The 14,997-nt window shown below is 44.7% G+C and overlaps 1 protein-coding gene across 1 annotated transcript in view; it reads right to left on the bottom strand.

Moving 5' to 3' along the window:
- LOC120025042 (inhibitory synaptic factor 1-like) overlaps nt 1-14,471 on the bottom strand; it is a 45,749-nt gene extending 31,278 nt beyond the window's left edge. The window contains exon 1 of the mRNA XM_038969481.1: nt 14,322-14,471. Coding sequence (XP_038825409.1) covers nt 14,322-14,471 — 150 coding nt within the window. The remainder of the gene's footprint in view (nt 1-14,321) is intronic.
- Between the last annotated feature and the right edge of the window lie 526 nt (nt 14,472-14,997).

Raw genomic sequence — 14,997 nt, 5'->3', positions numbered from 1 at the left:
CAAAAACCAAATGTGCTAGCTGGGTAACTAGATACTCTGTGTCGCCACACTAGGCTTCGTTCTACCTAGACACTCTCCATACTAGGCCTCGTTCTAACTAGACACCATGTCTCCAGAGCTCTGCTCCACTCTTCAAACCAGAACCCAGAGCTCTTAACCTCGGGAGCCCTGGGAAGGGAAGGCCCCACACGTCCCCTTCATACCTCCCTCCTGCAGCTAGGAGAGGCCAGAGTGAGACCGTATGTCATCTAGTCAATCATCCAGAGATATGCCCTTCACTTTAACAAGTCTGAGAGCATGTCTGCCATAGTCTCTCTGCCATTTGTTCTGCAGAATTTGGGGTCAGAACAGTTTACGTTGAGCTGGGCTGAGCTTTAGAGAGTCTTAAGACACTTCCTTCCATAGTCTCTCTGCCATCTTTTCTGCACATTTGGGGCTCAGGATATGTTTGAAAGGAGGCAAAGTTCTGTCCCAGCAATTAGCAGTCAGAGTAAGTAATGGTGTCACCCTGGTCCAGTTGACTGCCACTGGTCCAGGCAGTGGGGGTAAGTTTTTGACGGTGTGTGAATTTCCCACAGGTGCATGCGTCTTTGGGTGCCAGTGAAAACTATCTGCAAAGGTGTCATAGCCTACAATGCTGCAGATTCCTTTTGCCACAGGCATCAATTAGTGTTGCTGGAAAGGAGTGTGTGAGACATTTACAGAGACATTTACAGCTAGCGTACGTGCAAAGGGCACAGTGTCTCCTGTTGGTGTCAAGGTAAAGCACTGTCAAACAAGCTTTTATAACAGACAACACTCCTGACTGTCTCTCACGTTGTGTTTTTCCCGTTGTGCAGATTTACACCATCCCTACATCAGCACCACTGTCTTTTGTTCTTCACACACCATTTTCTTCTAAGTCCTAACCAAAGACCAACGCCTTTATAAAAATACCCCAAATACTGCTCTGCACTGCACCACAATTCTTAAAAAGGATATGTCATTTTAACTCCCTCTACAACTCTTCTTTACCTAATAACTTGATTCAATTCAAAGAAAGAGCATTGAAAAAAGTTGATGCACTTTACAGATGGCATCCTTTTGCCTTTTTTGGATGAATGCAAGACCAAAATGCAAGACCAAAATGGCAGCTTTGCTGTTCGTTCATCACTCTGCGGGACTGAGCTCCCAAGAAATCTCTCATTGATCTTACCAACATGGTATGATAAGTAGAAAGATGAGGCTGTAATTTACATAGCAATTGAGAAAAGATAGCATTGCTGCTTACATCAAGGCTTGTTAAGGAACGCTTTAATTAATTGGAGGATGTGGGCACTTCACTGAATGCATAATGCTCCATGAGTTGAGCATGCAGGACAAGTCAACAACCCAAACTAACCTGCAGTTCATGACCACGTCCGGATTTACCTGATTAGCACGACTACGAACGCAGATGGAGATTGTTTTTGATTGTTGATCGGGTAACTCGCATTTATGTCACCACTCCATTGTCTCCTCACACACAAATTAACTTGCTTTCCCTATGGTCCATAGCAGATGGGAAAGGACAGAGTTATGCTATTTTTGTATAGTCAACCATGGCACACACAAGTGAGGTTGAGACTAAATGGATGGGTGGATATGGATTTGGTGCTCTGTAAAATTGAATGAAAAGTATGCATGTAAAGGCATAAAAAAGTATATCTGCACTCAATACTTGAATAGCTCTACTTAACATGAAAAACAATCATGCTTTTGCAGTTTCAAATATGTGAGTACATTCATACATTCATAAAGACCTTAGTTTTGTCCACATCAACAGTGAGATTATTTTTGTCTACTAAATCCTGTATCATGAAGGCAGCGACTGCTGTGAATACCTAGTGTGGATGCAGGAATGACTGGTGCTTAATAGTCAGACCCAGTTTTTATTGTCATGCATCTGCCACTGACTCACATCCATAGAACTGTAGACTGGAACATGCTGACCCTCCCTCCTGGTCCCAGGCATGGTTCTGGGAGTAACTGCTGCCTGTAGCCAGAGATAAGCTCCTCTCTCTCTCTCTCTCACACACACACACACACATTCTCTTGTCCTTTCTCTGTATTTCACAGTTTTCTGCAACATACACATGTATACTGTCTGCACACTTGCAGACTCGTCCAGCAGCTACTGTAGGTTGCAGGAGATCTGATGCTGTGCCATTGTCCTCCTGTAGCCTGCTCTTTGTTTTTAATGCCGATACAAACCGACCCCCGAACAACAACAGGTCAACACAAAAAATCTTGACGTTGGGCAAAGCACTTCATCACCCTGGACTTTCTGCTCTGCCAACAGTAACAGCTGATTCTGTGGGTTATAATTCAACCCATGACCTTAGTTAGCACAGTGGAGATCTCCATTGCACCGCTGTGGCCCGCCCCAACCCCCATCTCTCGTTCCTTTATTTCATCCCACGTCAATTGCAGCAGCTCTCAGCCAAACAAGGACAGCTAGACTTTAAATGCTCTGCCAATGAGTCATGTAGTTTGCCTTTTGGCAAGTGGCAAGAGCACACAGAATGAATAATCAAGTGAAAGCTCTGGGTCAGGGGCTTAGATTTATGTGACGGGGGAGTAGCTTTAGCTCTGTGAGGGTCATTGTAGTCATGATACCCCTAAACTCCATCATCCCTCACCCTCGCCACGGTGTGCTTCTACATCCATCCATATCCCTCTCTACTCCCACTGTATTGATTAAACACTCAGGAAACCTAATGCCACGGATGGATATTTTAAATGTAAGAACATGATCAGTGATAGTACAGGAAGAATGGGAAACGGTTGGCGCGCTAAAAATATTACTGTACATCCGCTTTACTTGCTGACACAGCTGCAAAGTGAGCAACTTATTATTTGTTCCCAAAATCAGAACACATTAAGTCGTTCTTGCAATTTCTCCATCAGCTATCTATATAATTTCCACTGAATAATCTCTGCACCAGAATTAGGAGCATGGCAAGGGAGACGTGAGTCATAGTTGAAATGAGCATAGTGGAGCTGCTTTTCTTGTCAGTCTCTTGTCAACCTCTGTAACTTTACATACAAATAGGGATGTCACTTTAGAAGGGGGTGTGTGTGCACCCCCTAGAGATCCTGCATAAATTCTGCCATGTCACCTGGAAGTAAGCTCAACTCACCCTAGACTATTAACAACACAGAGACAATATAACTAAATATTCACTTATATAGTATAGGCAGAGAGGGACTTGGTATGAAGGCTGTGCTCGTGGCCCTGTTGTGGGTTGGGGTGAGTCTAGGTTCAATGAAGGTGGAGGTTAGCAGGTGACTGTTAGAGGGTGACTGAGTACACACGCAACCCTAATGCCCTTTCATACCCTCACCACCACTGTCAAATGACAAAAATATGAATCATCAAAACAGTTTGTTGACACATCCTTTCCCCGCTGTCTGCTCTTACCTGTGTTCCTGAATAATTAATCTGTCCCCTCGTCTGTCTGTGCATCTTCCATCTCCCTCCCCACCACCCGCCTGGTCGCCTGCCTGCCCGCCTGCAGCTGACGCCTGCATCTGAACACTATTGACAATGACAGTGGTGGCAGTCATCCATGCGGCGCCAGGTGGCAGGCGGAGTGTGACTGCTACCACAAGGTTACAGCAGCACATAAATAGTCCGAGAGAGAGGGGGCTTGGATCCCTCTCTCTGGGTGGAAGGAAATGTCTGGCTGAAGTTCCAGGCCCATGCTCCTGCAATCAGTCACCAATTGTACACCTATCTCTATCAACTGATCTAAGGTGGGTTTCTCAAAATGTGTGTGCACTAAGATCATTGTTCATCCATTGCCTACCAATGGATTTCAGATGATGTTAGTGCTTCAGCGGTTTTGGGAAACTCACCCCTGCCTTCTAAGACCCTATTTAGATGACATATGCACACAGGCTACTCAGGAACAGGTAATGAATGACATTTTAGTCTGGGATTCTGGGAATAATACTGCCTTCATAACCAACCGATAAATAACAGTTGTGAAGTCGTATTTACAAGTTGGGTGTATTCACATGCCGTCAAACACGGAGGTCATTGAAAGGCTTGTGATTGTTTGATATTTTTTGCCCATAAAAAGCTGCTTTCACTTTCTAAATCAATAGGAAGATGAACGGAATCAATTTTGCATGAACAATTTGTATTTTGTTCTTACTATCAACAAAAACTGCTGAAGATGCTGCCATGCTTGCTGTCTTACTGACAAATGACGTCAGAGGTTACTAATAATCACCAGTTGGAGGGGCATTCAAGTGGATTTTTCCCAATCGTATGCTGGTATTTACAAAATTACGAGATGTTGTGAACGCTGCATTATCTTGTTCATAGACATTATAAGAAGGTACAACAGTATTGTTGGCCTACTAAAATGTTACTGAAACATTGTAGAATAGTGGACCATATGGTGTTGTCAGGAGGGTGTGAAGCGTTAAGATTCAGGTGCAAAATGGTGGTATACAGTCAGGTCCATAATTATTATTGATAAAGATGAGCAAAAAAATACATGTACATGCTCAAACATTTTTTGTTTTATTCAAAAAGGGACCAATGGAGTTAAGGTCAACGGCATCATGAACTTTACCAAGTACCAGGACATTTTAGCCAAAAACCGACACTTGGCCCCAAGTGGATCGTCCAGCAAGACAATAACCCTAAGCATTAATCAAAATTACAAAGAAATGGTTAATTGACCACAAAATCAACATTTTGACCACAAAATCAACATTTTGCTCTCTTCAATTCAAACCACTGATTTTCAATAGGGTTCAAGTCTACTTGAAACCCATTGAAAATCAGTGGTTTGATTTGAAGAGAGCAGCCCATAAGAACAGATGAAGGATATCAAATATCTGGAAAGATTCTGTATGGAGTAATGGTCTAAGATCCCTCCCAATGTATTATCCAATCTCATAAAACATTTTAGAAAAAGGCTCAGTGTCCTTGTCCTCGCAAGGGGGAGGCTGCTAGAGTATTGAAAAAAGGGGAGGCAATATTTTTTTTTATTGCTTCTGAAATAAATAATTTTATCTGAGCAATTGTATTAACATAAAATAATAGCATTCACAAATGTTTTGGAGCGTACAACACAGCTCAGTATTTGTATTATTTATTTTACACAGTCTTATTTGCTCATCTTTAACAAGGGTGACAATAATTATGAACCTGACTGTATATTTACAGGTGAAGGTGAATAAAGCTGGGTCCAAAAATATGTACAGTACAAGACACTAACATAGACGTAGACTTAATAACAAACAGATAAACAAAACTGCCCTTTCACTGAAGCTAAGGCATTGTGCCTTCAAATTAGGTTGACCACCTGTAGATGAGGCAGAAAAAATTCTAAGCCTTGACGAAACATTGAGTATGGCCTTACTACTATTAGGCCATAGAAAAGCTTTAAACATCACATTCATACATGATATTTAGTGGGGGGGGGGGGGGGGGGGGGGTTGGTTGGACTGGGGGGGATGGGATGGGGAGTTGGGGGTGTAAGCCCACCTCTTTTTGTTTATTCTTCTTCACATAAAATTGTATTAGTACAAACTCCAGTGTGATCAATATGATCATTTTTCTGTTTGTATTTCTTACTTTTTTATTCTTTAAAGTGTCAGCCTATGGGTGCATATGATATAAAGTGTTTAAATTGACATGAATAGTGTACCTGTAACCCCCCCAACAAAAAAATAACAAAGCAAACAAAAATGTGAGTATGATTTAAAGTGTCTGTTCTATATCTGAGACATAAAAAAGCTCAAGATTTGTGTATATTGTTTTTATCGTGGAATGACCCATTCACCTTTGATGTGGAAATGCCCTATCCAATTCATCCAATTTTTCGAGTGAGTGCATGTTCGTAATGGGCTCAACTTCCGATGGTGGGGTCACATTAATTTGTAGCCGGACACTACAGACAGAAGTTGGCACATCGGCAGTACCAACTTCAGATGAGTCCCGTGAAGCTCGTGGGGGTCATATAGCAAAACGGAGAATATCATCACGTTTGTGAGAGTCTTAACTTTCAAGCCCAAACTGTTCGGACTCTGCAAATTATTTTATGAGAAGACCGATTTTCTTGATGTCTCATGGTCTGACAAACACCACTGTAGCTCTGCCATCTTCCACCACAGAAGCAGAAGGCCGACATTGGCGGATATGGTGGATTGAGACGCAGCCCATGTAAAAAAGATATCTCTATCTTAAACTGATGGATTTTGATAGGAATTTTTGTATTATGCAAATTCGATTTCCGACCTCAAATTTTTGACATCAAATCTAGGCGGTTGAAAATGAGCACCTGAACATGTTAAAAGCCCTAAACAGGTATTTTATCAATTAAAACCTGCTGTATACAGTATGTGGGTGTGATTGTGACTGTGCGCACCTGCAGGGTAATTGCTGCTGGATAACACCTTCTGGTATTAGTTCTATCCGGAGTACTTGGAACATCAAACTCTGATGTCACTCTATTGAAGTTAAAATTTAAAATGGTTAAGGTAAGGGTTAAGGTAAGGGTTAGGTTATTTTAGGTTAGGTTAGGTTAGTTTAGGGTTAGGATTAGGGTAATAGGTTGGCGACACAATGTAAGTTAACTTCTAAAACATATTTTACAACCTCTAACAACTGCAATGCATATTAGTCTACAAAGGTTTTAGTAAAAGGACTATGCTTGAAAACACTTGCACATTTGCAATCTGAGTTTGGCGCCAAATCAGAGGATATGAATGGAGTGGAATGTCTCACTTAAAGGGCACTCCAGTGTGAATCATCAAAAACATTCATAAAACCGGAAAATAACCATACAATGCATGCCCGGTCAGATAGGCCAACTGCAGAATTGCCAGAATTGATCAAATGAATCAAATGCCTGATTGAAAGGTTTTTAAAGGTTTGAGGCTGCAGATGGTTGGTTGCCTGCTGTTAAAGCTTTTGATAGTACGTTGGGCTTCTCAGAACAATCACATTATAGGCTCATTCTAAACTGGGTCGATTCATGTTACCCAATCATTGCAAAGCGGTTATAAATATTTTGGCCAAAACCACGTGAATACTGTAGGTTCCTCAGTCTGTCACAACGAACCATAATGTAATAGTGATCTAGCAGCCCTGAGCGTTTCCCTCGTACAGCCGATGGAGAGAAAAAATTGGTCTCTTGACAAGTAGGTCACCTACTGTATTAATTTTGGTTGCTATTCATACTTTTAGACACATTCATAACCTACATGTCTCCAATTTCTTCTTTGGTATTTGTGCCCTTTCAGTGCAGTGACATTCAACCTTACAGACATTTCACTGGAAGTCCAATGAAAATTATTTTGTCAGTGTGAGTACAGTATGCTCAGAGACAATCAAGTAATGTAGCTATTCTATTCCGGGGGCCTGCTTGTGCACGTCAATGGATGCAATTTTTTCACACCATTAACTACAGCCCACTGGTTTTATTCACAGCTCAAAGATAGGCCAAAAACAATCCTAAAAACGCCCACACGCACAATTGCTAAAATTGATATAAGCTGTTTCAACCGGTCTGTCGCCAGCCTGTACAGCAGGAGGAACCATCCCCCCATCATTCTCTCTCTCGCGCTCTCCCTCCCCTCTCTCTCCTTTATCCTCCCCTGGAGGAAGGGGAAGGGTTGCAGCTTCACATTATGTACAAAGATGCATAGCAAGCCCCCTCAATCCTCTACCTAATGTAATGGTGTCTAGTCACAGATAGCTGGCGTTGTAGAAAAGATATGTGGCTTACCAGGTTGATTTGATATGATGACTGCTTTGATATGAGGGCCAATTTTGTACCTCGCCTGAGCTCTAACCAGGAACTTTCATTATCATCTATGCTGAGTGCAGGGTCCACAGAAAAGGAGAGCTCAAAGGGCCATCTAATCCACTGGGTTGTACAGGCATGCTGGGCTGGTCAACACACTGGCCCTGCATCTTAAAGTAGCTGTAGCTCCACAGCGGTGCTTGGTAAAAGAGGCTCAGGGGAACGATATGCCAGCCTGGTGCAGTTTTCTTTTCTCTCTCCTCTCCACAGCTCCCTCTCAAGGTTAGAAGCCACTAAAGCTTTAACTCTTTATGTCCCACTGCTAAGGTGTCTCTCTGTTTTATTATAGGAGCGTTATGGGTAATTCTGAGGAGGAACTAGCCTGGCTACTGGTCAATGAGGTCATCCAAAGATCACGTCCGGGTCACGTGACACTGACTGAGGAACACAGGTATGGAGATGGGGGGGGGGGGGGGGGGGTTGCTGACTGAAGTCAGTACAGATGATACTGTGGCCCTGTCGTATTGTTCATGTGTAGAATTTAAGGAACTTTGCTGGAGGCATAATATCACCAAGTTTAATTGGAGAATTTAATTTCAGCACACAAAGGAGGTCAGACAAGGTGGAACAAATTGACATAGTATTGCTTCACTTCTGTTCTATCTCTGGTTGGACGTGATGCTATAGGAAACCCTTTGGCCCAGTTGTGGCAGGTTTAGTGATCCTATCCCCTCTCAGAGGTGACGGTAAGCCTTCAGCATAGCCCAGTAAACTCCATGTGCTTGCAGGGCAGCTGGTGAGCGTTTCTCCAGCCCCTCAGCTTGGCCAAATCCTGCCCTTAATCTTCAGTAAATTGCCTCGCTAGTCGCTACCCCAGCATGCTGGGCTGGGGCACCCTCACTGGAGAGGCCACAGTAGACTGGGCAGTCAACCTAGGAAACTGGCAGGGAAATGGAAACAGTTGCTTTCTGGGAAACGGTCCACCAGGGCACAGAGACTGATTGTAATTTGTGATAAGTGGGCTTAGGTAAACTAAAGGAAACCAGCATCACCACCTGCAGCGCTAACACATGATTAGTTTGTGGCCACAGGGGCATCTTTTTAACACATACTCTGTAGATTTTTTTTTTGATTCAACAAAGACCTTTCCAATTAAGGCACCTGTTCTCACACTGATCATATTTTTTTCAGACCTAAGAGGTTGGGTTGCAATTGTCATAATTGTGCTGCTAGGCAATGAGTGTCACTGTGACTGCATCACCCTTTAACACTACAGCTGTCAGGTGGCCTCGTCCCTGGCTGGCCTGCCACGGGGCACTGTCGGCGGGGGAACAGAGAGCAAACAGAGGAGAGGATAAACGTCCACTGCAGAAACAGCAGCCTTTGATTTAGATTTAGGGCTTCCTGTGGCTACCTCTGTGTTCTGACCAGATTTGAGCGGTGCTGAGCTCTGTGGCGGTTAGCCGAGTGTGCCGACTCCCTTGCCGTCCCCCACCGTGGTGCTGGTGCCCGGTCCAGACTGGATCAGGACGGAGGCCCAGTGGCTCTCTGACTGATCTTCAGCCAGCTGTTTATATTTTATATTCCTCCCACCACATCACACTGGGCACAAACAATGCACCGTTTATAGTACGCCACAAAACATAAAGTGCTGCTTTCTGCTTTCTAATCAGGTCATTTACATGGCATTGTCCTTTGTCCATTTTCATTTTTGCAATGATCCCTTGATTGTTGCTAGATTGAATCCCGAGCTGACAAGGTAAAAAGCTGTCATTCTGCCCCTGAACAAGGCAGTTAACCCACTGTTCCTAGGCTGTCATTGTAAATAAGAATTTGTTCTTAACTGATTTGCCTAGTTAGATAAAAAAAAACAGAGGGGGCCCTAGTTGCTTGCAGATCATTGAGCCACAGTGAGAATTGGTAGCTTCTTTCACAAACCTGTATAATGCAGTATTAATATTCAGACCCTTGCATAGTCCAGTATAGCAAGCTTAACTGTCCATTTGTTAGAGAAACAGACGCAGCTTGGGGGAGAAGATGGATAGTGATGCTGCTGATGCAATCATGCCCTGTCTCTGGTACAAACTGGAACTGCACAGTAACAGCCAATCTCCACAGCCACACTTATGAAGTGGATCTGCTGTGAGGCGAGCTAGCTACCCTACCATGGACCCTCTGCTTATCACTGATAGAGACGGCTGTCCTGCTCTCCCAGATCAGTGATTGGGCAGCCAGACTCTGAGTTGATAATGATAATTGCTCTACGTCTTTCTTTCTTCCCTCCTCTCATTAGCTACCTTAATTCTTGCTACTGGTTTTCATGGCCACCCTATTTGCATTTTCCTCTCACTGAGCATGGAAATCTTCCATCCTCTGCTCTTCGTATGATTCTACATAATGACTAGCTCCACATAATAACAGTTCCCTATTCCCTTTTGGTTCCATCTAAAGACGTGCCTACCACTCGTCTCTCTCTGTATTGCAGCGTGCCTACTCTTCCCCTCCACTCTCCAATTGTTCTGTCCTTACCGCCTCATTTAATGCTTTCAATTTACCAGTCTTATATCTCTCTAATACCCAATACGGATGTTTTCTTACATTTGCTATTCCTCAGCTATTTTAAATAGCTTTTTATTCATTTGGATTCAGTTTTAACAAAAAAAATATTTCATGCTGCAGAGGATGCTGTGATTTTCATTTGGTTCCATTTTTGGCTGTCAGAAATTGTAAGGGTAATGTTGACATGATACCCGAATTAAAACATTCCTCTACAGCTGCTATTGCTGTTGATGTGTGGAGATTATTTTATCAGTGTATTTCATTTTGGAGTCTTCATTTAGATTCTGTTTTATTCTTTCTGTGAAATTGCATAATGGGATTCACAAATGTGACACAATTGAATGGTAATGCTTGAAACATCACATCTTGAAGCGAGGCGAGTATATAGCTGCTGTAATACATTTCTCTTTGGGATGTAAATAAGATCAATGGCATCTCTCTATGTGATTGCGCTGCCTTCTAAACTGACAGTTGTTATGCTGACTTCTTCTCTACGGCTTGGTTTCGTTTTATGTATAGTATGTAACGTTGTTGTATCATGCCTCCATCTCCTCTCCTGTCTTCACACCTCCAGCACAGACCAATGGCTGAAATGAGATGAGGCAAGGCTGTGGGTCTAGCTATATTATAATTGCCAGTTTTAGATCCACTTCCAAAAAAACACTCTGTTGGCTCTGCCATGGTGACTCTCCTTTAACCCCCTTCTCCTAAACTCTGCTGTGGCCATGGAGCATGTCTGAGATAACCCACATACTGAATGCAGGGCTGGGCCCAGGGCCATGTACTGTCCTGGTCCTGTATAACCAGGGTTCAGGCCTGGCTGTGGAAACAGTCATTTATGAGCTGTTGGTACAGTATGTGGACTGACGTGAGCTCTGCTTGTCTTTAACCCTGAGAGCTCTGAAATCAGGCCAGCTCCCTACGGACCTCTAGAGATAATCCTATATTTATCTCTGCTGCCTCCGGATCGCCATACGCCATCAGGCTTCTCCAAACACTGTCCTCCAACATGGAGTGGTGATCCACCACCCAGTCAGTCCAGTTCAGTTCACATATTCACTCACCACGTTCACTCACCACATTCACTCACCACATTCACTCACCACGTTCACTCACCACGTTCACTCACCACGTTCACTCACCACGTTCACTCACCACGTTCACTCACCACGTTCACTCACCACATTCACTCACCACATTCACTCACCACATTCACTCACCACGTTCACTCACCACGTTCACTCACCACGTTCACTCACCACATTCACTCACCACATTCACTCACCACGTTCACTCACCACGTTCACTCACCACGTTCACTCACCACGTTCACTCACCACGTTCACTCACCACGTTCACTCACCACGTTCACTCACCACATTCACTCACCACATTCACTCACCACATTCACTCACCACGTTCACTCACCACGTTCACTCACCACGTTCACTCACCACGTTCACTCACCACGTTCACTCACCACGTTCACTCACCACGTTCACTCACCACGTTCACTCACCACGTTCACTCACCACGTTCACTCACCACGTTCACTCACCACGTTCACTCACCACGTTCACTCACCACGTTCACTCACCACGTTCACTCACCACGTTCACTCACCACGTTCACTCACCACATTCACTCACCACATTCACTCACCACATTCACTCACCACATTCACTCACCACATTCACTCACCACGTTCACTCACCACGTTCACTCACCACGTTCACTCACCACGTTCACTCACCACGTTCACTCACCACGTTCACTCACCACGTTCACTCACCACGTTCACTCACCACGTTCACTCACCACGTTCACTCACCACATTCACTCACCACGTTCACTCACCACGTTCACTCACCACGTTCACTCACCACGTTCACTCATCACGTTCACTCACCACGTTCACTCACCACGTTCACTCACCACGTTCACTCACCACATTCACTCACCACATTCACTCACCACGTTCACTCACCACGTTCACTCACCACGTTCACTCACCACATTCACTCACCACATTCACTCACCACATTCACTCACCACGTTCACTCACCACATTCACTCACCACATTCATTCACCACGTTCACTTACCACGTTCACTCACCACATTCACTCACCACATTCACTCACCACATTCACTCACCACATTCACTCACCACGTTCACTCACCACGTTCACTCACCACATTCACTCACCACATTCACTCACTCCCGTTATTGAGTTATTTATCTGTTTTTATTAACAGAGCCAGTAATTCATAATTTATTTATGTGACAGATGTTATCTATTATGTTATTCATTTCATGTGGCCAAGAATGAGAGATTTTCCGGAACATTAGGCAGCCATGCATCTGCCGGTACATTGAGTACTAATGCATTTTTTCACTTTTTTAACGTTTTGCTTTTAATACAGTCCACAATGGAATAAATTAGCAAATTGCAAAATATTGATACTACTGCCACTACTGCTGTTGTGGCTAACACAATCTCTCGCTACCAATTTCAATATTTCTATTTGTGTTCCCTTCAGAACGGATGATACATCGGCTGCTGTATCGAATCCTTTTTGGGGCTCTGAAATAAGAACCGTAATACTGTATATGTTGGTGCTGGCAGAGCTAGACAGAGGTAGCTAGTGTTTTTGTTTATAAATAGCTCCAGCCAGCATTATTCCACTTGCAGGCGTCCCATAATCATCAATCACTAGATCCACCGGTGGGTTTTTTTGGACTGTGAGTGAGCGGTGTGGAGCGATGTGAGCCGTGCCCTTGCACCTCTCCCCATGTGAGTACATAAAGGAGGGAGTGGGCAAAAGACTGGGGGAGTCAGGGGAAGGTGGTGGTGATGGAGTGAGTTATGACCCCTCGCCCTCCCACCCTCCCCTTGGTCTGGTCGGACTCTGTCCTCCCCTGGGTCTCCAGGGCACTGGGCGTGCCCCCAGCCCCACGCTCCTGGCCCCCTGATCAGATGGAGGTTGGGAGGCAGGTAATAACAGATAGGGTGGGGTTGGAGTGGGGATGTGTCAGAGAGCCACTATTTACTCTGAGAGAGAGAGAGAGATATGGGGAGGGAGAGGGAGAGACAGAGTGAAAGGAGGGAGAGAGGGAGAGGGGGGAGGACATCCTCTGGACGAGGGTTTAAATAAGAACCCTTCGCTCTTTTTCCTTTTTAACGAGATTTACAAGAACCTATTGAACCTACTGTACCAGTGATGGGCAATATAGCGTTGCATTTACAGGTACATACACATGGACACCCACAAAAATACACACACACATACACACACATCTATCCTGCATTCTAATATCAATGCATTTTTCAAAAGTACAGTAGACATTCCATAAAGACCCACACGCTGTCACACACTATATGATCCACACACATATTCTTCCTGTTTGTTCATCCCTTTTTGATGCAGACACACACTCTGATCTTTTCATCGCGTTACCATGGCAGTTGTGAAAATACAGTAGAAATCCAGCTGATAACAAAATGGTTACGTAACTAGTGCAGTGCCAAGTCCTGTGTCTTACCTAAGCACACCTCTTCTCTCCCCTGTGTTTCTGTTTCAGCCCAGATTCCTGGCTCTGCCCTGCTTCTTCTACAGCCACTATTTAAAGAGGGTTTCACAGGACGCTGAATACATCTGAACGACACTTATTGTTGTGTACTCGATGATATCGGAATTAGCCCTTGAATGCCAAAAGGAAGATGGTATTTCTAATTACAGAAGCAGAAACTGATGTTCTCCTGCCACCTGCACCTGCACCAAAGTGATGTTATCTTCAAATCCTAATTAAAAGCATCTCTATTCCGTGAAATGCATTCTATACACTTCACTCAATGCAATCATCTCCCCCATCTACCAACCCCCCCCCGCAGCCCCCCACCCCCATCCCCGGAACCTCGTCCCCAGTAAGGTGAGACAGTGGCGCATGCTGCCCGCTATAGTGCCTCACCTCCCGGAGTTCCTTGGCCACATCCTTGAGCTCTTTGAGAATGCCGTCCAGCTGGTTGATCACCATCTTCATGTGGCTGCGGATGCGTTCTCTGGGGGTCTGGCTGGGGGTCTCAGAGGTGTCCCGGGCCGGAGCTCTGCTGAGGGACATCCTTCACAGGGCGACTTGGGGCCAGGGGCCGGCGGGCTGATGGCAGGGGCGGGGGGGAGCCGAGTCGGGGTCCATGTCTATGGCTGCGAGGAGCCTCATTGCTACTGATCCGAACAGGGGCCCCGGCCACGCAGGGAGACCTCAACATCTTAAAAGCCCCTGGACAGCCAAAAGACCTTGCCTGGCCTGAGCGCTCAACCCCCTGGCGTTACCCTCCGCCATCCATGGCTCCAGGATGGATAGTACCAAAAATGAAGCCAAAAGAAACATGAAAAAACTCAAGTTAGATCCACGGAACAGGAGGAAGAAGAAAAGAACAGGAGCTAAGATGGTGTGTGTGAAAACACCTTATATAATAGTGTTGAGCCAGAGAGCCTACTCATCTCATGTGTCAGTGTATACGTTTGCATCGGTCTCTGAGGAGGATATTTATTTAGATCGTCTGTAAGAGGAAGTTGCTATTTTCCCCTCCCACTCACCTTCCTTTACAATCTTATTTAGCGGGTACGATGCAGTGACTTGGTGT

This window comes from Salvelinus namaycush, chromosome 30 (genome assembly GCF_016432855.1).
Source record: "Salvelinus namaycush isolate Seneca chromosome 30, SaNama_1.0, whole genome shotgun sequence".
Lineage (NCBI taxonomy): Eukaryota > Metazoa > Chordata > Actinopteri > Salmoniformes > Salmonidae > Salvelinus > Salvelinus namaycush.
Note: the sequence above shows the minus strand (reverse complement) of the source record. Positions and strands in the feature narration are given on the sequence as shown.